The 24,505-nt window shown below is 31.6% G+C and overlaps 1 protein-coding gene across 4 annotated transcripts in view; it reads right to left on the reverse strand.

Moving 5' to 3' along the window:
• NETO1 (neuropilin and tolloid like 1) overlaps nt 1-24,505 on the reverse strand; it is a 323,874-nt gene that overhangs the window by 180,768 nt on the left and 118,601 nt on the right. For 3 of the 4 annotated variants that reach the window (XM_051970541.1, XM_051970540.1, XM_051970538.1), the window contains exons 5-6: nt 10,193-10,234; nt 9,950-10,077 (exon numbers count right to left, since the gene is read on the reverse strand). In XM_051970541.1, the coding sequence (XP_051826501.1) occupies nt 9,950-10,077; nt 10,193-10,234 (170 nt within the window). Of the gene's footprint in view, nt 1-9,949; nt 10,115-10,192; nt 10,235-24,505 lie in introns of those variants that run through there. The other variant, XM_051970542.1, reaches the window with a different exon arrangement.

Raw genomic sequence — 24,505 nt, forward strand, 5'->3', positions numbered from 1 at the left:
TAGACACCTACATGTCTGGTGTAGGAGGATCAATAGCAGCTAAAGTTAGTGCTACCCCTTGGGATGGACTTTTGAAGATGAAACAGGAGTTTTTACTCCTTTTATAGTTGAAAAAATCCCTACCAATCTGTGCAGAAGATACATTTTACAACAATTAGGATTACAAATAAGTATTTTGTTTTTAGACAGGAATGCTGTTGAAGGCCTGCTTACACTTTCACTTGTTCCTAGTCAATGGAAAACTGATACACCAGTGTGGATAAAACAGTGGCCCTTAGCCAAAGATAAAATTCAGGCCTTATTAGATATAATACAAGAACAACTTGACCAAGGACACTTACAACCTTCTCTAAGTCCTTGAAATTCCCCTGTATTTGTTGTAAGAAAGAAATCTGGAAAATGGAGGATGTTGGCTGATTTAAGAAAAGTAAACGAACAGATGGAAACTATTTCAAACTCTTCAGCCTGGACTTCTATCATCTACTCAATTGCCTAGAGAATGGCCTCTTTGGGTTGTAGACATTAAGTATTGTTTTTATTCTATCCTGTTGTCTGATTCAAGCATACCTTTTTGGAGTTTCAGCCTTTTACAGGCAGTTTGTTCTTTTTTCCAAATAGATATATTACATTTTATCCTATTGTTTTATTCTTTTGATTTTGCTTGACAAATGACTGACGTTTCTTAGAATCATTAGCATTCACCTGTCCAATTGTAATTGTTAGGGAATTATGTTTTTTGTGAGTTTTTGTACCTCCTTTTCAATTAATCATACTTTTAAAGAAGTTGTTTTCTTCAATGATCCTCCTTCACTTTGTCCAAGTCTGTTCCTTAAGGAATTTTTTTTTTTCAATCAGTTTTTGTCTCTTCTTTTCCAAATTATTGACAATTTTTTTCATAATTCTCCTACATAATTCCCAATCTTTTCCCCAAATTTTCTTTCACTTCTGTTGTTTGATTTTTAAAATCATTTCTGAAGTCTTCCAAGAAGATTTTTTAGGATTCAGACAAATTCATATTTCCCTTTGAAATTTCACATATAAGCATTTTTACATTATTGTACTCTTTGAATTTGTGTTTTGATCTTCCTTGTCACCATAGGAGCTATCTATGGGCAAGACTCCTATTGTTTTTTTTTTTTTTCTCTCTTTTATGAAAAATTGGGCTCTGCTACTGAGACACAGAAGGTACTGTTCTAAATTTCTTGTGTTGAGGATGAGGGGCCTAATCCCTGCATTTCTGTGCCCAGTACTCAGATATTGTGGCTTGACCACTATGCTGAGGTGGCTCAGTAGAGACACTCCAATTGTGCCATAATTCTGGAGCTAGCTATTTGCCTCCTGCACTGGGTCTCACAGCTGGTCTTTTGTACCACTAGAATATTAAATCAGGACTGTGGGGTTCAGTTAGTGATCTGTGGTGTGGCTAGAACCTTGCAGTGATTTTTCTAGGCACCATCATTGCCAGATTGAGTTCTCCTTTTGCCCAAGTGAAACCCCTGAAGTCCTTCTAAATTATCTTAAATTGTAAAATGACTTCATTTTCTCTTTTTGTGATTCCTATCACTCCAGAATCCATTCAGAGGCTGATTTTAACACTGTTTTTGAAGGAAACTGGGGAGAGCTCAGGCAACCTTGTGACTTCTCTTTACCATTTTGGTTCTGCTTCTTTCCTCAGGATTTTCAAAGACTTTCAATTCAAAAGCAAGGTCTACATATAGAAGATTAAATGAAGAATTAAGAAAATGGTCTTGGGCAAGTGACTTTACTTCTCTGGGCTTCCATTTTCTCATCTTTAAAATGAGGATATTGGACTAGATATCCTTCATTTTAATCTATAGATCTGTGATTCTGCTCTGTAATTTAGAGTCCTAGTGATTTGCCTGGGGCACTGAGAATTTAAGTAGTGTGTCCAGGGTCAAACAGCCAGAATATATCAGAGAAAAGTCTTGTCTTTCTGACAATAATTTGCCTCTCTTTCTGCTACTTCACTCTTCCTCTAGCCAATATTACTCTATTTACCCAAATTGTCCTTAATAGAACATTTGCTATACATTCTTATTGAAATAAAGTGTTTGATTAAAAAAATCTGCCTTGCACATTCTAAGAAATATTGTAACCTTAAGAAAAAAAATAACATATGGTTTTCATTCTCAAAGGAACTCAAGCACAATAAATATCACAGTGAAAGAGGGATTCATAAAAAATTCAGGAAAAAATATTCCCCTGCAATAAATGAATTCCCTGAAATTCTATAAGCCTAAAATCATTCTTTACAAGTGTATTTTTTAAAATACATGAATTAGAATATGTAAAATATAATTCTGGTTTCTATTTAGTTTTACTATAGAAATTTCTTATTTTCTATTTTAGCTCATTTATTTATATGCTTTTAAAGTTAATTACTGATGTATAAATTCATTCTTTATTTAAATTTCAATCTTATTTTTTTAAAGACATGATTTTAGATGGGCAATAATTAGCCAGTTTCTGCCTCTGTTCTATGTTTTGTTCGTGTTGGGCTCAATGAAATAATTTTAAATATTGATCTTTAGCCATTAAAAAAATATGCAGCACACTAGGAGAGTATTAGTTTTTACTGAAATCTGCTATATTCCTTCAGATGCCAAATGTCTTTAGCAATAGAAATGATAAAGCTGCTACACAGCTGTGCCATATATAATTTATGGCCATCCCTGCATTATTATTTTAATAATTGTCATGTCACTTTAAAGGATGGAACATTACAATAAAGGAGGAATACCTGCTATGTGGTGTTGTTTTGTTTTCTTGACTTAAATTAGAAAATAACAGAAATCTTTTCTGCATCCATGTTGAAGAAAAGGATTGATGATAAACTGTGAATAATATTTAGCTTCAGTAAAACAGTCAGATTATAATCTCTGCACAGTGAATCACTTTTGATGAATTCTTCTTTTTAATCAATCACCTAACATTTGCACTGACAATATGATTGATTAAGCAGATCATGAATAGCTCCAAAACATTTAAATGATATCCAGCAATATCTGACTTAATAATCAAACTATAGTGTGGAGAGCAGAGAATTACTTTTTTTCAAATGTACAAAGCAAATAAAACTAGACATTCATTTACCAAGTAATATATTCACAAATAGGAGCATATTTCAAGTTTCTCTTGTTTTTTTTTCCCTCCCTGTATGATTTATAGATGAGTTATTATTGAAAAGTTATCCAAGAATTTTCGCAGCCAATTTAATGTAAATTAAAATTAAATATAGAGACAGCTAGGTGACACAATGAATAGAACACTGATCTTGGCATCAAGTAGATTCCTCTTCCTGAGTTGATAATCAGCCTCAGATAATTACTAGCTATGTGACCATGGACAAGTCACTTAAACCTGTTTGCCTCCATTCTTTCATCTTTAAAATGAGCTGCAGAAATAAATGTCTAATTACTCCAATATTCTTTCAAATAAACACCAAATGGGGCCATAAAGCAATAATATGACATAGATGACTCAAAAATGACAAAATTAAATATACCAGAATTTATCTAACATTTACATAATTATTCCGTCTATTTTCTTTGAGTCTGTGTTTATAGACTATATCGGAAATAAAACACCAGTATTGAAGACTTGATAAAAAGAAGATCCCTGTTTTGATTTATTGAATCGGGCCATCACATACCATCTCCTAGCATTTTTCTACAACAGGGACCAGTAGCAGGGATATTTTTATATTTTTTGGAAAATTTTAAAACTATCATCCTGTCAAATGAAGAATTCAGAATGATCACATAAATGTTGAAAAGGCATAGAAAGTTAGGAAGCAATAAGGACTTGTACTATGTCAAGGTTATCATAATGGCTGAGAGCTTTAAAATGAAAATTTGACATATAGAGAGATTCAAATTTACATAAAATTTGCAGCAGAATCACAAGACTGCAGAATTATAGGAAGGGGGAAAATCTCATTCATGATAAAATGGAAGTGCAATAGTTAGGGGAAAAAAATCCTGATTTACCACCACTAAAATCCTCTTTAAGATATATTATCATGGCTTGAAAGCAACCTTGTGTCTTCATGAAAATCATACCACCAGAGTATAGAGTCTGCCGATTCTAACAAGCTGGAAGACCACAAGCATCTGTTAGTGACGAGTGTCTATCATTAAGTATTCCCTTCTACAAATTCTCATAGAATTTTAGGACTCCTAAAGATCTAGTTCAGGCATCTCTTTTGGAACATTCCACTAATAGCTAGAAGGTTAACTACCCAAAAATCATGAATATTTTAGATCCAAATTAATCTATGAAGATAATCTACTAAGAGGGAGAAATTGAAACCTGTGCTGGTAAAGGCAGTACCAAGACAAATTGCTAAGAAATCATTCAAATATTAAAGCATCAGATCAGCTAAACAGATAAATTAATTTGATCAGATTCATTCAAATTTTATAAGATTTGTACATAGGAAACTAAATACTGATAAATTTTTATCATTTGAGAAATAATCTCTTCTTAGAAATTTGATTCTGCTAAAATCTATTATCTGTAAGCAATTATTTCATTTTCATATTCTTGGAAATAATTTTGATTTTTCTCTTTTTAAGGAGAAGGAACCTTTCCCAGAAATCTGAATTTACCATGTAGAACCTTAATATCTATAAGAGCATCATTTGCTTGTGTGTATGTGCATGTAACACGTGTAGAAACATGTTTATATTAATATATACATGTAAAAAAGTTTGTCAAGATAAGTAAATTGTCATATTTAATGAGTTATTTCCTCTTGAGTAATAATACTGAAAATGAACTACTCTACTTAGCACAGATCACTGATCACTTGGTTTTCTTTTTTAATGTTTTTATTTTTAATTTAGTATTTTATTTTCCCCCAGTTACGTGTAAAACAAAATTTTAATATTTGTTTTTAAAACTTTGAGTTCCAAATTATTTTCCTCCCTCCTTCTGCTCATTGAAAAGGCGCATGTGATGTCATAGGAAAGAAAACATAGACAACCCCCAGAAAAAAAAATTATCAAGTAAAACAAAGTTTAAAAATCTGTACTCAAACATATTCAATTCCTTTTTTGGGGATGTATAGAATTTTTCATCATTGCACTTTCAGAGTTATCTTGGATCATTGAACTGCTGGGGAAATAGCCATGTCATTCATAGTTGATCATCTAACAATATTGCTATTACTTTGTACTTAATGCATTTCACTTTGCATGAACTCATGGACAACTTTCCAGATTTTAGTAAGAACATTCTATTCATCATTTCTTATAACACAATAGTATTCCATCATAACCATATACCACAATTTGTTCAGCATTCCCCAATTGATGGGCAACCCCTTAATTTCTTTGTCCCAGAAAAGAACTATTAAAATGTTTTTGTGCAAATATGTCTTTTTCCTAAAAAAAAAAAAAAAAAAAAAATAAAACTCTTTGGAGACATATACCTAGTAGGACCACTGGATTTTCCAATTGTAATTGTGATATACTCTATATCTAAAAGAAAAGTTAAATTAAGGTCTTTTCAGCATTAATTTCTATACCTTTCAATATTCTATTTTTGAAAGCAATCTTATAAAGATAGAAAGTCCATTCTGTTGAGCTCTAGTTCTTGCTCCACAGTTATTCAGTGCTTTTTTGTATACTCTAACTTTTAATTTAACAGAAAAAAAAAAAAAAAAACGTGTCACAACACAGTCATCTTTGTTCATCTTTGCAGATAACTTTCCCTTTGGGTCATGGAATATTAAGTTGAATAACAGATATGTACATTCCATTTTGCTTCCCTAGGATTACACAAAAGTTTCTCTATTTACTAGTTTGAGGGAAGGGTGTGTGTTTGCACACTCTTCTGAAAGCTGTTTTGACAGTAAAAGCTAGCTATAATGTTAAATAGGAAAGCTATATATATATAACACATTTTCCTTGCGTGTGGCTATTTTATAATGGCTATACTTCAAGTCTCACCAAAAGGTTTCTTAGGGCACAACTTTGTAAATTTTGGTTGTGATCAAAGGTAAACATATGTTTTGTATGTATATTTATAGTATTTAGTGAATATATATATATATATATATATATATATACATACTGCAACAACAAATGCTTTCTTCTCTCTGAATGCCTTAAATCTATTCTGTATATGTGCATGTGTAAAGAATTATATTATTAAGATCAATTCTAAATTTCTTAAGAGAAACCTTGAGAATATCCTTATATTTTTTTTTTTGTGTGTGTATGGGGAGGGTTTAACCATCTTGTGAGTGCTTGCCCTATGTGGGTTCTTCATAAAATAATCTTTTTGGGAAGCATTCAAATAATGTGGCAGCCCAACAGAGTTGTGCTCTCTGCAGTAGAGTTGTAATATGTTCTCTCAAGGTCTCCTTAAGAATTTTTAGATTGTATGACATGGGATACACTGGCACAGACTGCCCATTTGGGGATGGATAGCATGGTGAGCCCTCAGCAGAGAAGATGCTGCGCTTTATGAACAAAGAATTAGCTTAGAAGAAATGTGAAATGAGCAAAGTTAAGGAAGTCAACCCAAATATTCATAGAGACTATTTGCGTTTAAGCTCATAGTAGTCTGATCAGACACAGTTAGACCTACTATAATTTTATGTTATGACATGTCCCAATGTCATGATGTCATTTTGGTCCTTTTTGAGAACAAAGAACAACAACTAACCAATATTAAGATGAAGCTCAATTTCTTACCATGGATGTGAAGTAGGGATGCTCTTCAGTGATGCCAACAAAAGTTGGCATGTCTTTTTTTCTCTACTTATATGTGTGTATATATAAATTTACGTACATACATATGTATATGTATGCAAATATACTCATGCACATGTAAGTATATATATGTACATGTGCATATAAATGTTATATATGTGTGTACATATATATATATAAAAGAGAGAGATGTACACATATACAGACACACACACACACACACACACACATATATACACATAGAGTATTTGTAAGGCATTAAGAAAGAAGAAGGCATTTATTCCTATAGAGAATAAGAAAGGAATCCTGAAGGTGTGTAGAATTTGATCTAAGTTTAAAAGAAGTCAAATAAACTAAGAGCTGGTGTTGAAAGGTCAAAGAATCCCATTTTTGGAGATAGCTAGTACAAAAAGAAGGAATTAGAAGATTAAATATCATTTTTGAGGAATTTAAAGAGACCAGTGTTTCTGGAAAATAGCATACGAAGATGAATGAGATGTAAGAAATTGAGAAAGTTGGAAGGAAACAGATTATGAAGAACTTTAAATTCAGCAGGGAGTTGAGAGTATATATTTGATCCCAAGATGATAGGGAGTCACTGGAACTCATTGAGTAAGGTTAGAACTTTGAAGGATGTGTAACTTGTTCAAATCAATCCTTTAGAATAAAAACCTTGTCAACATAATGGAAGATAGGCTCTAGTGGAGTGAGATACATTTCAACAGTCCAGACAATAAAATCAGGACTAGGGATGAAGTTTTGAGAGTGGAGAGAAGAAATGTATATGAAAAATCTTGTGAAGATAAGAATAACAAGATTTGGCAATGGATTAAATATATGGAATCTGTGAGAATAAAGACAGAGGGTGAGAAAAGGAATAAAGATCTATATATTACCTCTCATGTTCTAGGCACTGTCCTAAGCATTTTATAATTATTGTCTCATTTGATTATCATAGCAACCCTACTAGCTAGATGTTCGTTATTATCCCTATTTTACATCTGAGTAAAGAGAGGGAGGGAAATGTAAAGTCAAGCATGACATGAACATTTTAAATCTAGGTGACTGGGAGTATGGGTATTTCCTTAACCATAAAAGAAAAGTTGGAAAGAAGAGAGCATTTTGATAGAAAAAAATTAGTCCTATTTTTGACATGTTGAATCTGAGATGCCTACACAATAATCAATTTGAGATGTCCCAAAGGAAATTACTATAGCCTGATATGTAAAATTGGTAATCATTTTATAGAGTTGGTAATTGAGCACCTAGGAGATGATGAAATCATCAGATGAGATAGTGTAAAAGGAAAAAAAAAGGGTCCAGAAGAGAACTTTGGCCTACATGATTTTTTATTTAATTGAATTGATGGTTCCATTCCAAATGTAAACTTTCTAACATCAGCTGGAACCTCAATTCTACTAAATGATACTTTTAGACAATCCTTATTGTCTCAGACTTTTCACAGAACATTGAAACACTCCTTATTTCTCCAATCTCTAGTACTTCCTTTCCCCTTTCATTCCTAACAGATAACCTTGTTTCCCAATGGTTCCTTTTTATTAATGACAATATCACCAACCCTGAAATATCCCAGACTAAACCTTGGAGTCACCTTCAACAATTACCTGCCTCTTACCCTATACATCCAAAGAGTTATCTGGTCCTTTTCATTTTCATTTCTTTTCTGTTTTTACTACATCACTACAATTTAGACCCTCAATTCTTCCTGACTACATTATTGGAATAGATACTTAATTTTTCTTTCTACCTTTTGTTACCCTCTAAACAAATCATAGGTCAGATAGCCATCTGATTAATATTCCTAAGATATTTATTTAATTCATGATACTTATCTATTACAAAACAATCAATGTAATCTAGTGTAAACGACATTCAAAGAACTCTGAAGCTTCACATTTTTTTTATACTATTCTACTTCTTATAGTCTATTTTCTTAGTTAAACTGGACTACATTTTTGTCTCATTCTTCCCTGATTTTCTCTCATTTCTTTGACTTTTCATGTCCTGCCTGCATTAAACTTCTTCTTCTCCCTCCTCTATCTCTTTCAATTGGATCACCACCCTTGCTTAAAGATACAATTGGAATCCCAACAAACATTCTATTTCCTCCAGGATACTTTCTCTGATTCCCAAATGTTGGATTTGTAATGATAATATACTTGTATCTCTCATTTGTACTTTTCTTACCCTTGTATACATGAGAGTTATTTGATATTTGCTTAATTCTTCTTCCTTAACTTTAAGATCTTTGATATATTCCAACTGTCACTTATAGTTGATAGATACTAGATACTTAATAAGTGTTTATTTCTCTAAAATTGGTTATAATGTCTTGGAAATAGTACTCATTTCATATGTTTATTTGGTTAATTGGCCATATATGTAAATATTGGAGCACATAATATCTGCATCCTTCATGATACATATATGCACATACCATACTGATCAAAAGGTGATATAAAGGTAATGCATAAATAGTTGTGAAATTGTCTTTGAAATAGACTACTATATCAATACTAAGAATTACTATACAAAAGTGTTGAGAATTATAACATGAAGATTACAACTAATCGAAAATTTAATTAATTATGGACACAGCTATAATTTTATTCTATTTTAAAATGAGAAAAAAATCAATAAGATATGGAGAAGAAGAAAAATTAAGGTGTTTTACCAATGAAGGTAAATTATATAATCTATAAATTATAATAATTATATAATCTATAAATTCACCCTGAAATTATGGCAATGCCATAAATAAGTAGGCAAAATTGACATTTCCCATTCAATAAATTAGTTTAAGTCAAATTATGTTCAAATGCAATGTATTTAATTTTTGAAAAATTTGAACAACAAAGAGCAAAATAATTACCACCATAATGGATTCCTGAAATTTTTATTTATTCTAAGCTGAATAAATAAATTATTTTTGGACTACTGTCTACATGCAAAATTATTTATTTGACATACTATCAATCCATAAAAGTTTGTGACATTATTGAGAGATGAGTTTCTTTCCAAAATAGAAATAAAATAGTCTATATTTTTTCTAGAAGTAGAATTTAAAAAGCACCCCAACACTGTCCCCCCCACCTTGATAAAAGAAATATATAATATAGAGTTGATGGTTTTTATAACCACTTTGTATACTGACTGCCCAATCAGTAGTGGGATAGAAGACTGACCTTGGATCGTGGTGGGGCTCGGATGTACCATTTACAGTCAACTGCCTCAGTGGCAGAAGCTTTTCCTTCCTTCATAATTTGTACAGATTCCACAATTCCTTCAGGTCCGCCCATTTCAAACTCACACGCTAAATAATAAAATGCCAAAGAAACAAAAAAAGGGAGCTTCAATAACAACTCAGAATTATTTTCTAAGACAAAAATCAAGACCTTGGGATATCATGAAATATCTAGTATACCAACCTGGTAATGGTTTCAAAACTCCAAGGTCCTTAAAGTCAGGATCTTAAAAATTGAGAAAAAACAATTAGTCCTATTCTGTATATTTTACTGAAAATAATATATAGAAATATTCCATTCAACAACCCAGGAAACTATCTGAAAATATCACTATATCTTCATACATTAAATAGCCATTATAAAGAAAAGTTTTAAAACTTAATTTGAACTTGATTTATATTAAAATTGAAATAGTTTCTCAATTCCAAAGAAATTTACTTCTTTAAGACTTTTGCTTGACTTCATGTAAACATTGTGTTGTTAAGGACAAATTTTTATGATAGTTTACTGTGTTCTTATGAAGTCTAACCACAAGTACTCAAGTACACTAAAAAGTCTACAAATATTTATCTTGCCAATTACTTTGACAGCCTTATTCACATAGTCATTTACATAAAATTATGCATATACATATGATATGATATTTGTTTTTGTTGTTGTTTTATTTTAGTTAAGGGTAGTATACATATTTGCCACCTATTCCAATTTACAAACATGCTAATGAATTCTCAAATTTGGCATTTGTAACCAAGGGATCATTTTTCTTTTCTCATGACAATATACCCAAAGAGATCTGTTCATTTAAACAATATGGATATTCCCTCCAATTGATGTAAATTGTAATCTATACATATCTGCATAGTCTATGTGACTCTTCTATATATTCTCTCATGAATTTAATCCAATAAATCCATTTAACATAATGGGGACTTTTCTTGTTTTTCCCTCACAACTACAGGATATCAAGAAAACCTCATGTTCTTCTGTTCTACAGTCTTGAAATATCTATCCTTATGAAATCATTCTTGATCAATTGTTTGATTCAAAACCTCCACTAATGACTTTATGTGTTAGCTGATTTAGTGGCTACAATATTGTTTATGTTTAACCTATGAGGTATTTATAGAGAATATCTAGAAATTCCAGATTCCTGTTTCAGTGCTGTTCTCACTATATGACATCATGTATACTTAAGTTAAATACTCAGGTTGAATTTATTTCATTTACTTCCCACAAAATACACAACTCACAAAAATGAACACATTGGTATACATTATTCAAATCAGACTTGTTGGATTTAAGTATAAAAAATAGAGTAGTTGATAGATTATTTTCAGATATTAAGACTGTGTGTGTATGTATTTTGTGTGTGTGTGTGTGTGTTTTGTGTATGTGTGTATGTGTGTGTAGCCACCAATTGAATGACTGATGGGATTAATTCAGTTACTATGTATATTTGTGGTCAAAGCAACAAGCTAAATAGTTGCAGAAGTCATGATAATAGGTGAAATGACTGATTTAGAATACTACAAATTTGTTACTTTGCCTATTTAGACTAAACTTACTTATTCTTGCTTGTTTTTGAAATGTACATCACAAGCTCTTTGTAAGTATATTTGCAGGCTATTCTTTTATTTATGAGTAAGAACATTTACTATATGCCCATACCAATATAAAACAAACAAAAAATCCAAAACATGAAAATAATAAAATTATCAAATACCTTGTCAAGTATTCTGCAGTTTCCATTAACATTTCCCTAAACATAAGCATATTCCCAACATTCTTATTTTTGTTGATGTCACTTTCCAGATCAGTCAGGCTCAAAATCTTATGATCTTTTACCCTTCTCTCTCTTTCATCCTTTACATCAGATCAGTTACCAAACCCTGTCCATTTTACATTCTCCATGTGTTTAGCTTGTATCACCTTCTCTTCACTCACACAAACAACTTTTTAGATTAGCTCTTACACAATCCTAGTTTCAGAGCTGGAAAAAAACCTAAGAGCTAACAAATTCCAATCCCCTCATTTTATAGATGAAGAATCTATGGGCTAAAGAGTTACAGTGATTTGCACAGGGTTATACATCTGGCGTCTGAGGTATAATTTGAACCAAGATATTTCTTAACTCCATACTTTACTCTCTACAGTAGCCTTTATTACTTCTTTCTTGAGCCACTATGATAGCCTGTCACCTAATTCTTGTCTCTAGTCTCTCCCTTCTCTAATTTATTCTTCATATAGGAGTCAAAATAATGTTCCTAATCATTTGCCCACATGATCATATAATTTTTATATTTATAATTTATTATTATTTGTATATAGGTTTATTTGTTTATATATTTACATAAAATACAAAAATAAATTCATATACTTTATATTTATATGTAACATAAATATGTATTTATATTTATAAGGTGCCTTATATAGAAGGCTCCTGAGTGGTTATCTAGCCAATCCATTCATTTTATAAACAAGAAAACTGTAATTCAAAAATTTTAAGTTATTTGCCCAAGGTATCTAAGTCAAAGGCAAAATTCAGACTCTGCTCCTCTGATTCCAAATCTAAACTATTTCCATCACATTATTCTACTTTTGTGTCAACTGTTCTTGCCTAAAAATATTCAGTGGTTTGTTCTATTTTTTCATATAAATGCAATGCATTTATAATTTTTACACATTCTGTGTCCTACCTCCCTTTCTAATCTTATTCCATGCTCCTTCCTTTCACTAGAATTGCCTTGCTGAAATGGGACCTGTTTTAAATTACATAATATAAAATACGTGGCAGTCAGCTTGGTTGTATGACATTGTTCAGTTTTCTTTCATTCCTAAGTGGGTAAGAGATTGAGGATATGAATGATATAGAGTAGGGATTTGGCCAAACTTAAGTATGAGACATTGAGGGATTGGAGGTCCTATTAATGTCAAAGAATAGGTTTAGGATGAATAGAAGAGATGAGCAAGCATGGGCTTATGATTACATTGTTGATGTCTTCTAGTAAAGGAGCAACAGTTAGGTATGAACATATCTGTGAGCCAAATAATGAAATCTTTGTTAGTTGAGTGATGATGATCTGGGAGCTGGTAGATAATATTCACAAGGATCTGGATGGCATGTTAAATTTGGAGAATATCAGCTGTGAAAAAGGAAGGTGATATCAGCAAGGTGAGAGTCTTTAAGTAGCCATGGAAAGCTTCTCTAGGGGAAGATTATTGGGAGTGAGACACAGGAAAGGCTATGAGAGAAAATATAGTTATTACTAAAGAGAGAAACCAGGGAGGTACTGTCATGTAAGAGAAACAAGTCTAAGTACAAGAAGATGGATGAAGCATGAATGCAAGAGGTCCCAGAAGGAAGGGACTTTTATTACATTATCTCATTTCCCATGTTTCAGGGTGTTTTTATTCCTTCATGGATTAGCTCTCATATAACTCATAAGAAGTTAGTGCATTGGACAAAAATGACCTCTAAGGTTCTTCCTAGTTTTATATGCTAATCCTAAAAGTATACTACGAAATAGCTTCCTAAATTGATAAATAGACAATTATAGATAGATAGGTAGAAAGATAGATAGATAGAGATAGTGAGAGTTAGAGAGATGTATTTATGTATAGGTCTATCTATCTGCAATGCAATTGTGGTTAAGTGACTAGGCCAAATTAGTGTTGAGTATCTGAGTTAAATATCCTCCTGACTTCAAGGCCAGTATTCTATCCATTGTGTCATGTAGTTATCTCCATTTAGATAAATATTTACAAAGACATATAAACAACACAGAACCATTCCATGGAGTGATAGAAATGAAAGGTGAAATGAGATATTGCCTTTGCCTTCATGGACCTTACAATCTAGAAACTAATCCATACATAACTGATAGAAGTACAAAACGAAAAGTTGTTAAGAAATTTAGGCCATATTTTCACTTTTTTTTGTTGTTTGCTTACATTTTCTTTTTTTTTCCCTTTTTTTTTTTTTTTTACTTTTTGATCTGATTTTCTTGTGTAGCAAGATAATTGTACAAATATGTATACATAGAATGGATTTAATATATATTTTAACATGTTTAACATATATTGAATTACTTGACATTTTGGAGCAGGAAGTAGAGGGAAGGAGGGGGAAATTTGAAACACAAGGTTTTGCAAATTTTGAAAAATTATCCATGTATATGTTTTGAAAATGAAGCTTCAATAAAAAAAATTTAAGCCATGAAAATACTGAGGGTAGAATCATAAGTGAATGGGGAGATCAGTTCAAGATTTCTGGGGGATGGACAGGATTTTATTATTCAGAAACAAAGCAGATTGTGGGTCACATTACAGACATCAGAAACAAATTTAGCACAGGAAAGAAAGAAGAATAGTGAAGGGGCCAGTATGAAGGTCATTGAATCATAGATTTTGTAGCTAGGATTAAATTGGATTGTCATAGTTTGGATAGAGCAGTTGAGGCTTTGCCTCATGGTTATTAGAGGATAAAATGGGAGCATCCTACAGTCTTTCCCCACCTGCCATATTCAAATTTGGTAACAGGCATCATCATTACTTTGCTTCTTTCCCTAAGCAGCAACTTTTTCACCATTGTAGAATTCTAGGGTATTCCTTTTACTTTTTCCATTTCCCAAACCTGATCACATCTTGGCTGAAAATATTGTTAGCTAGTTATTATAATTCTTGAAGTAGTGTTACATAAGGATGAGAAAGGTAGTGTGGTGCTTCTTGATAAAGTGTCTCAAATATTAAGCTAAAAAGATGGGATTTTATTTAGAATGTAATGGGAATCACTGAATAATTTGGAACAATAGAGGAACATAATCAGATTTATGAATAAGAAATGTTCATCTAATAACAGTTTGAAGGATAAATTATAGAGCTGGAGAGTACATGTAGAAAGAAGTATTGGCTAAGAGGTTACTGTTATATTACTAGCTATGAAATAAAATAAAACAGGAAAATATTTAGCTAATTAAAGCAAAATCTTGATTTTTGCCTCAATTACCTAATTATATCTAATCATTGTTTCATCTGGCTAAATTTTTTGTTCTCAATTGCCTTCTTGTTATACAAAATGAATTACAAGTAAACCGCAGATAGACTAAATGAACTAAATGAATGTGTCTGCTTTGTCAGAAAATGTCAACAATTAAAATGAGACATTCTAAGGTCAATATCTTACACTAAAACATCTCTTTTCAAATAGAGAAAAAATGGCTATTCTGGTAGCAATTAGTGTTTCCATAACAAAAGGGAATGAAGACTTCAGATCAATTTATGTTCCTTAATTGTCCCATCTCTTTTCTTTACAATTATAATTTTCCAAGCCTTTCTCCCCTAGCCTTAATACTTAAATCTCCAATGGACCAAGAACATGACCTTTGAAATCTGTTTATTTAAATCACAGAGTTAAGAATTAAAAAAAAAAAGTATAAAAACTTTTTTCCTTCTCTCCAATTTGTAAAGTAGGGAAATATATATATTATTCATATGCATATTTTATTTACATATGCATATCTTTACATATTTAAAATATTATACAGTGATTGACTCTTTAAAGTTATATGTAGCTTTAATTAATATGTTAATTTTCTATGCTTAGGAACACCTTGATTTCTAAAACATTTTGTTACATATACGGATTTTATGTTATTTTTTTAAAAGACATTAATTCATATTCAGATTTATAACGATCTATATTATTGTAAATCTAATTGGAGTGTCATTCAAAATGAAATATGATAGATTAAATCTACTGTACTTCTGTATTTGGAACAGCTCTAGGAGTGCTTAAGATATCTATTTCTCTGTCCCTGTCTCTGTCTCTGTCTCTCTTTTGAAATAAAAAAGGGGGAAAATTCAGGGGCAAATTCATGTTTATAAAATGATAAATCAAATTGACAAATAGCCAATCCTTTATTTTCCTTTCCCTTCTTTTCCCTTGTGTAATAAATGAATAAAGGGAAATGGAGTTTGAAAAAGTATAAAAAGAAAGAAAAGCAATAGAAGAAAGTAAAAAAGAAGAGAAGAGGAGAAAATTGAGGGGAAAATTGGATTTCAGTTATTTTATTGTAGCTGTACTTCTTCAAATGTTGGGTACAAAATAAGACTAAATATCTGATATTGTGAAGTTTGTAATTCTTATTTTTTAAAAGTAACTCAGAAAAGTCATGAAAAATGCATTTATATTTCTTCAATAAGATATCCTAAATAATCTAACACTTAAATAATTCATTTAGGAATCATTATTGTAAACTGAATTACTTAGGGATATAGATGTGTCATTTGAAAAACTGAGAAGTAGGCCTCATTCTCAATTAACACAATTCAAACATAATTGAATTTAAACATTTATTAATCATTTATATAGAGAGAGACTTGTGATGGATAGATATCAGAGAAGATCAAAGTCTAAAGAATTCTTGATTTCTTGATTTCATGGAGGTTACAGCCAATTCAGTAGTCCCAGTGCCTCTTATTTATATTTAGAGATGTAGAAGAATCATTATTGTGTTTCCATCATCAGAAGCAAAAATGGGAAAAAAGTGCTAGCACTCTCTCTCTTTTTCTCTCTCTGTATATGTGTGTATATACATATATATGCATATATATTTTTTCTGTGTGTGTATGTGTGTGTATATATACCTTTGCCCACTATGATTTCTCAATGATGACCACTTTTTCAATTGGATTTTTCTCTCTAGTTAGCTGTTTTAACTGATTTTTTGTTTGTTGTTAAATTTTAATATTATTCTAATACTTTACAAATGTTTTTTTTAGTTACCATTTTATATTTTTTGTAATCTCTATTTTGTAAAAGAAATTTTTTTAAAGCCCTTATTATAGGGAATTATAATTAACATAAAAATAGATGTAAAATTTTAAAATATATTTTAAAAGGAACAGAACTAAGTGTTTAAAAAGGTATAGTGATTTTTCACTATATTTAGATTCAATTCGAAGCATGGCATCAATAGATTCCACAATGGTGTTCAATGATGAACATGGTAATGCATTCAATTCAATATTTTGATAAGCTCATTTGCCCCGGATTACAGTTTAAACTTGTTCATTTGTGCAAGCTTCAGTAGAATGTTTAGTCTTGTTCATTTTTCCATTATTCTCAATCACAATCACTTAAGATTATTTCATTAAAATGTGTGAAAAAATAATTTAAGGCCTTCAAATGAATGATGCTCCAGAGCCAATTTTATTTTAGTAATAGCATAATTTATAAAATTCATTAATTTGGAAGACATGAATGAAGCTCTATCTATTGGGTGGGAGTAAGGCAGAACAAAGTCAATTTCTCCCTCCAGATAGGTTTTTATCAATGGCATTATCATTTATCAACTACATAGGCCAAAATGTTAGAAATATATTTGATTTTTCCCTTTCCCTTATATCCAACACTCACTCACAAAGCATTATCAATTATTCCTTCATTTGATTTTGATCAATGACCTTTCTTTTTTTTTTTTGAACCCCCACTGATCATTTATATTAGCTTTCTTGCATTCTTATTGCCTCTGTCTACTGAACTCTAACATATGCTTCCATTTTCCTCTTTAGATTCTGGCTTATCTTTTATTTATCATATACACCTTGCTATATTTCTTAGTGCCATTAGTATTCATGTGCAGTAATAGTTAAATGTTTTGATGTCAAAGTTTCTAATCTGTTAATTACAAGTGCTTTGGATTAAATATGAATATACCAATTCTTTCAATTTCATCCTCCTAAGTTGTACTGTGGGTAACCCAGAATCAGGAGATGATCAGTCATTGATGGTCATCACTGATGACAAGAAAAGATTTTAAAAAATGAAAGAGTTAAGTGTATGACAATGGATAGTTGAGGGAAAATAAGTGAAAGTATTTAGGACAGAGCAAATGACTACTCTCATCATGAATTCAGGAAGCTTATCCTTGAAAGACATTAACCTACTTGCCTTTGAATGATTGTTGGGAAGAGAAAATCCTCCTGAAGGAGTAAGGTGTTGACAGGACTCACTATAGAGCAGGTAGGGGAATAAATATGAACTGGCTATGATGCATGTCAGAATCTCTAGGACTTGAGATAGGCAATGGAGTGGAAGCCTAGGATATAATATAAATCAAGAGTAGAGCTCCAAAATAACAACCCAGAATAACAAGAAGTAGAGGAAAGGAGACATTCTTTAGAATGCTAGGGAAAATATGTTGGAAAGGGTTAAGGGATTCGTCTGCCTGGATGTCAATTCCCTGGGGAAAATGGATAAGTATGATTTTCTTTTCTCAATATCAATATCTTTATATGAATGATTTGGACAAATTACTGGAAAGTAACTTTTAAGTGAATTACACTATATATAAATGCATGTTTGTGTGTGTGTGTGTGTGTGTGTGTGTGTGTGTGCCTGCATATGCACAATTTTTTTTTTTTTTTGGTTTAACATCCTGGAATCGGAAAAAGAAGTGTGAATTATGAAGGAAGGTTATTGGTTCATTTGCCTTAATTTAAAATTTCTTACCCTTATTACAATTCAAGATATTTTCTTAAATCAATGTCATCTGGCTGCAAAAAGAATCAGAGTAAGCTTCAATCTAAAAATTACTTTTTAAGTTTTTTTTTTCCTGTTTCATAATTTTAATCTTAAGAGTAAAATGGTCAAGGCAAGAAGAGTAACTTCTGCTTCAGATGTTGATTTATATAATTAAAGATAAATTCCATTTTTCCCAATTTTGTAAATCTTGATTCTATGTAATTAACATGTTTCCATGGCCTAACCTGTATCTCTAGTTTCTAACACAATATCTAGCACATAGTATATGTTTAAAAAATATTTTGACCAATATAACCCACAAACAAAGGTGCTTGGTTGATCTTATATAACCAAAGAAACATGCTATAACACACATGATTCACAATGATTTATTCTTCACAAAGAATATCATTTTTTTGTTTTTAATATTTATTTTTGTATTTTAATTGTATTCAAATATAATGTAAAGAATATAAAAACTTGACAGGTTTTGTTGTTGTCATTTCAGTCTCTGTGACTACATTCTTTTGACAAAGATAATGAAATAGTTTGCCATTTCCTATTCTTTTGAAAAGTGAGTTCAAATGATAAGAAAATATTTTTTCTTCAACATAGGACACCTGTAGCATAATATAATGGGGGGGATCCTTGGAATGGATACTTGGAGCCCAGAACTCTAATTCTTAGCCATCCACTCATTAGTTGTGGGACAGTGAAGAAATCACTTTGCTTTTCTGTGACTTAATTTTCTTATGTATGAAATGATGTTTAAAGTTCCTTTTAGTTCTCAAATTATGTTATTTATGGTTTTTAGAACATGAATTTGTAGAATACAGATCAAAGCAATTAATAATTGATGGGGAGAGTTGCATGGAATTGAAAAGAAAACATATAGCTTTGGTATAAGTGACAAAATAAATAAATTTGCAGTCAACCATTATTAACTGTAAAGTGTTGAATGCATGCAAACAACAACCTTTAATTGTATCTCAAAAGTTTAAAAGTAAGAATATCTCTGTAGGTCACTAATAAATTAAAAAAAATAATAAATAAATACAATTTTGTCTCCATCCCAGTTTTTCTTTAATGCCATAATAACCTTTACAACCTTGCCCAAAGAAAAGCAGTTTTTGTTGAATTGTTCTAAGTCACATGGCAAAGATGTGGTATTAGTATACTCCTTGCTACATTTAATGAATATATATATATTTCAAAGTTAATATAATAATTTGAGATCATACAGAGAAATGCAAATTAAGACAACTCTGAGATACCACTACATACCTGTCAGATTGGCTAAGATGACAGAAAAAAATAATGATGAATGCTGGAGGGGATGTGGGAGTGTGAAAACTGGGACACTGATGCATTATTGGTGGAGTTGTGAATGAATCCAACCATTCTGGAGAGCAATCTGGAATTATGCCCCAAAAGTTATCAAACTGTGCATACCCTTTGATCCAGCAGTGTTACTTCTGGGTTTATATCCCAAAGAAATACTAAAGAAGGGAAAGGGACCTGTATGTGCCAAAATGTTTGTGGCAGCCCTGTTTGTAGTGGCTAGAAACTGGAAATTGAGTGGATGCCCATCAATTGGAGAATGGCTGGGTAAATTGTGGTATATGAATGTTATGGAATATTATTGTTCTGTAAGAAATGAGCAGCAGGATGAATACAGAGATGCTTGGAGAGACTGATGCTAAGTGAAATGAGCAGAACCAGGAGATCATTATACACTTTGACAACGATATTGTATGAGGATATATTCTGATGGAAGTGGATTTCTTTGACAAAGAGACCTAACTCAGTTTCAATTGATAAATGATGGACAGAAGCAGCTACACCCAAAGAAAGAACACTGGGAAACGAATGTGAACTATTTGCATTTTTGTTTTTCTTCCCAGGTTATTTTTACCTTCTGAATCCAATTCTCCCTATGCAACAAGAGAACTGTTTGGTTCTGCAAACATAGATTGTATCTAGGATATACTGCAACATATCTAACATATATAGGACTGCTTGTCATCTAGGGGAGGGGGTGGAGGGAGGGATGGGAAAAATCGGAACAGAAGCGAGTGCAAGGGATAATGTTGTAAAAAAATTACCCTGGCATGGATTCTGTCAATATAAAGTTATTATAAAATAAAATAAAATATGAAAAGAAAAAAATAATAATTTGAGATCATATAGCAAAACCTCTTCATCTTGTAAAGGGGGAAAACAAAACTAAGAGATCAATTGTTTTGTCCAAGGTTACAAAGATTTGTATATCAAAGAGCAGGGATCTGAAAATAGCTTCTCTGGATCCAAATCTAACATTTTTTTCTTTCATACTATCCTGCCTCTCTAGAACTAACCACTTTCAAACTTCTCTTTATATCATTATTGCTTGATAGCCTATTGAGTTGCTCTTTATTTTCTTTGTTTTACAATAAGTGTCTCAGAAGCTGAGAAAATTACTCACCAATCTGCTCTCCTTAAACCCTTTCAATATGGCTTCTATGACAACACTCAACTCAAAATCTTTCCTCAAAGGACACCAATGAGTTCTTTATAAACAGTAGTCTCTTCTTAATCTTTTTTTTTCTACTTCATCTTTGTATAGCATCTTAAATAATCAAATAATATGCATGTACTAAGTACCTACCATATGCCATATAGAATAGGTGTGAAACACAATGGACAAAGTGATAGGCCTGGAATCCAGAACACTCATCTTCTTGCATTCAAATCTGGCCTCATCCACTTAGTAGTTGAAAATAACTGAATAATAACAATGCACATGTGCCAGGTATTATTTAAAAATCGGGGACAATCTTAGATATGAAAGAGTGCCTGTCTTTAAAGAGTTTATATTTTGTCAGAGGAAGGAAATATATACAAAAATAAGTATATGAAAAAGGTGTACAAATTTTATAATTCTTTTTGTTAATTTATTAATTAATTTCAAGCTATTGATCACTCCTCTTCTTAAAAAATTTCTTACATTGTTTCCTGAGATTTAATATTATACTGTTATTGTGGAGTAATTTTTCAGTCATGTCCATTTCTTTGTGACCACATTTGGAGTTTTCCTGGCAAAGATACTAACATAGTTTGTCAGTTCCTTCTGACAGGATAAGGAACTGAGTCAAACAATTTGCCAAGTCACACAACTAGTAAATGTCTGAAGCTGGGTTTGAATTCAATAAAGATGAGTTTTCTGGACTTAAGCCTTGGCACTTTATGCACTGTGCCACCTAGTTATTTTTAAACTATACTGATCCTCTTTTTTCTGTTTGAGTTCCATTTCATTCTTCTCCCATTTTGTTTCCCTCTATTCTAAACACAGGTACAGCCCAAATCATTTCTTTCACATTTCTGTTACTCTGTTCTCCAAACTTTACTTCTAAAGATCATGCCTGAGATGAGCTGAGCCACTCTGTTTCATCCTTCAATGGGTAATCTTTCTTTGATCTGGGAAATCTCACTAGTTAAGATGAATGACATTAACACCACACCTTAATGCTATTCCTCAAATATTTTCCAAATTGTGCTCTAAGAATTATATTTAAAGCAACAGTATCTTTGCCTTTGTTGTCTGCTATATTGTTCTCTTCACTAGCCTTGATACTTTTAAGCAATTTGAGAAAAAGACTATCTTACAATTTTATCCTTAGTGCTTGGCAAATAGTAAATATATAATAACTAATTTTTCATTTAATTTATTAACCTCCATTGTCATGCCCCTAACTCTGGATTTTATGAGGTTGCATCTTTTTTTTTTTTTTTTGCTAGACCTGATTTATTTCCCTAGCTCCAGTTCTGCTTTTTTTGTGGCTTGCTATCATTTTCTACCTATAAAGTCAGTGATACTTCTAAGTTTAACTTATTTGAAATTAAAGTTTATTGTGACTTTAGCAAATTATCTAATTTAATTGCTCTCTCTCACAAAGATCTAGATTTTGAGTCCTAGAGTCATTTTTTGGATCTGGCATCACTTCAGAGGCAGAGAAGAAGCAAGCCATCAATTTGTCTGCATTATATTACTACAGAGACCAAATTCAGTATCAATGCTGCATATATCTTGGAACTAGAAAAGTAAAAATATTAAGAAACTGAAATGAGAAAAAAATCAATATATTTTACTATTATTCCAACCTAATTAGTATAAATGTATAATATTCCTCCTCCCCTTCTACTAGTTTTAGATATTTCTCAGAAATCCTATTAAAAATCACACACATATCAAAATAAGAATAAATTAAACTCAAGTTGAGTAAAGTCCAGGTTGAGGAAGGACCCCACAGCACTTTGAGAAAACCTCCGTTCCATTGCTGTGACTTTCTAGTTGCCTAGTATCAGGTACTAATCCAAGCCTAAGTGGAACCTCTTCTGTATTTTAAATAAACCCCCCAGTAAATACAACAGACCAGCTGTTGTATTCTTTTAACCAATAAAGAGAACCCTCTGCAAACTTTATGCTATTCAAATGGGTATAAAAATACCAGTTTACGTCATTTCAGGAATTGCAGTGGCCAAAGAAGAATTACTATCCTCTTCAATTCTAAATCTGAATATTACTATATATTTTTTACTTTGGGGTGACAGTAAGTCCTCAAGAAGCATACCTAAAAAAAACAAAACAAAACAAAACAAAACAAAACAAAAAAAAAAACAGTGGCAGGTGATTCTAAAGGGGATGTTTCTAATGAGTTTTTTGCTATCAAGACACCTGTTTTTGCACTTGATTAACTAAGTGATGCTACATCAGCCCACCTGCACTCTGGACCTCATAAAACATCATCTTACACTTCAAATATAGTGGCAGGAATCCACTTTGGTCCAACTCCATAATTCATAGCAAAAAATAACTTTTCAAAAGACATGAATGCCAGTAGACTCATACATAACATAATCCTTTCCTGCCTATAGAAAAAAAAAAAGTTTTTCAGCAGGCCTGATGAAGATGGAAAAGGCAAGTCTTAAGCCATGATCCCAATAGTAATTTAGCTGGAATAATTAATTTTGCCAATGGAGTGACATGCTGAGTGTTTTCAAATATGTTTTAGTTAGTACTTTTGGTTAATCTACCTCAACAGTTATTGCATCATTATTACTTTTAGGCGGGGAAGATAAAAGAAACTATATTATATAACAAGACAATACTGAAGTTCATCTGGAAATAATTGCTATGATAAGCTAGGTAGATACCATGTGTCTATTGTTGTTGCAAATATCAAAAGTCAAAAAAGGAGAGTATGACTTGAATTCTTAAACCACAAGATGACCACAAGCATGATTGGGGGACTCCCTATACACCTGGCACTAAATGTCTGAAGAAAGGCTACAATGATCACAGATCATATACTAGTTTCAGATATTTCTCAGAACCCCTATTAAAAATCACACACATATCAAAATAAGAATAAATTAAACCCAAGTTGAGTAAAGTCCAGGTTGAGGAAGGACCCCACAGCACTTTGAGAAAACCTTGGTTCCATTACTGTGACTTTTTAGTTGCCCAGTATCAGGTACTAATTCAAGCCTAAGTGGAACCTCTTCTGTTCCCCTAGTAATCCTATAGTAAATAAATCCTCTAGTAAAGCTATATTTGACTATTTCCCAGGAAATTCAGAAAGGTTATATGATTAAAAGTAATAGAATCCTACAATCTCTAAAAAAAGAAAAAAAAGTTAAAGATCATCCCAAAAATATTGAAGAGGTAAGTGATAACTGCAAATAGCCTTTAATGCACCAGGGGGAAAAGAAAAGGGTTTTAGAGGAAAATATTGACATAAAAATAATGTGTGATTTAAAAAAAATGACTGGGAATAAATATAGTTAAGGAAATACTGAGAGTATACAAGCTTCATTTGCATCCTTTAGCTTTTAAAATAATTTAGGAAAAACACCAAATATATTGGGTAAACCTTTGTGATAAATTTATGAAAAGACATGGGTAAGAATGCATAGTAAGAGCAGGATTGGGT

This window comes from Antechinus flavipes, chromosome 1 (assembly GCF_016432865.1).
Source record: "Antechinus flavipes isolate AdamAnt ecotype Samford, QLD, Australia chromosome 1, AdamAnt_v2, whole genome shotgun sequence".
In the NCBI taxonomy this organism is placed as follows: domain Eukaryota; kingdom Metazoa; phylum Chordata; class Mammalia; order Dasyuromorphia; family Dasyuridae; genus Antechinus; species Antechinus flavipes.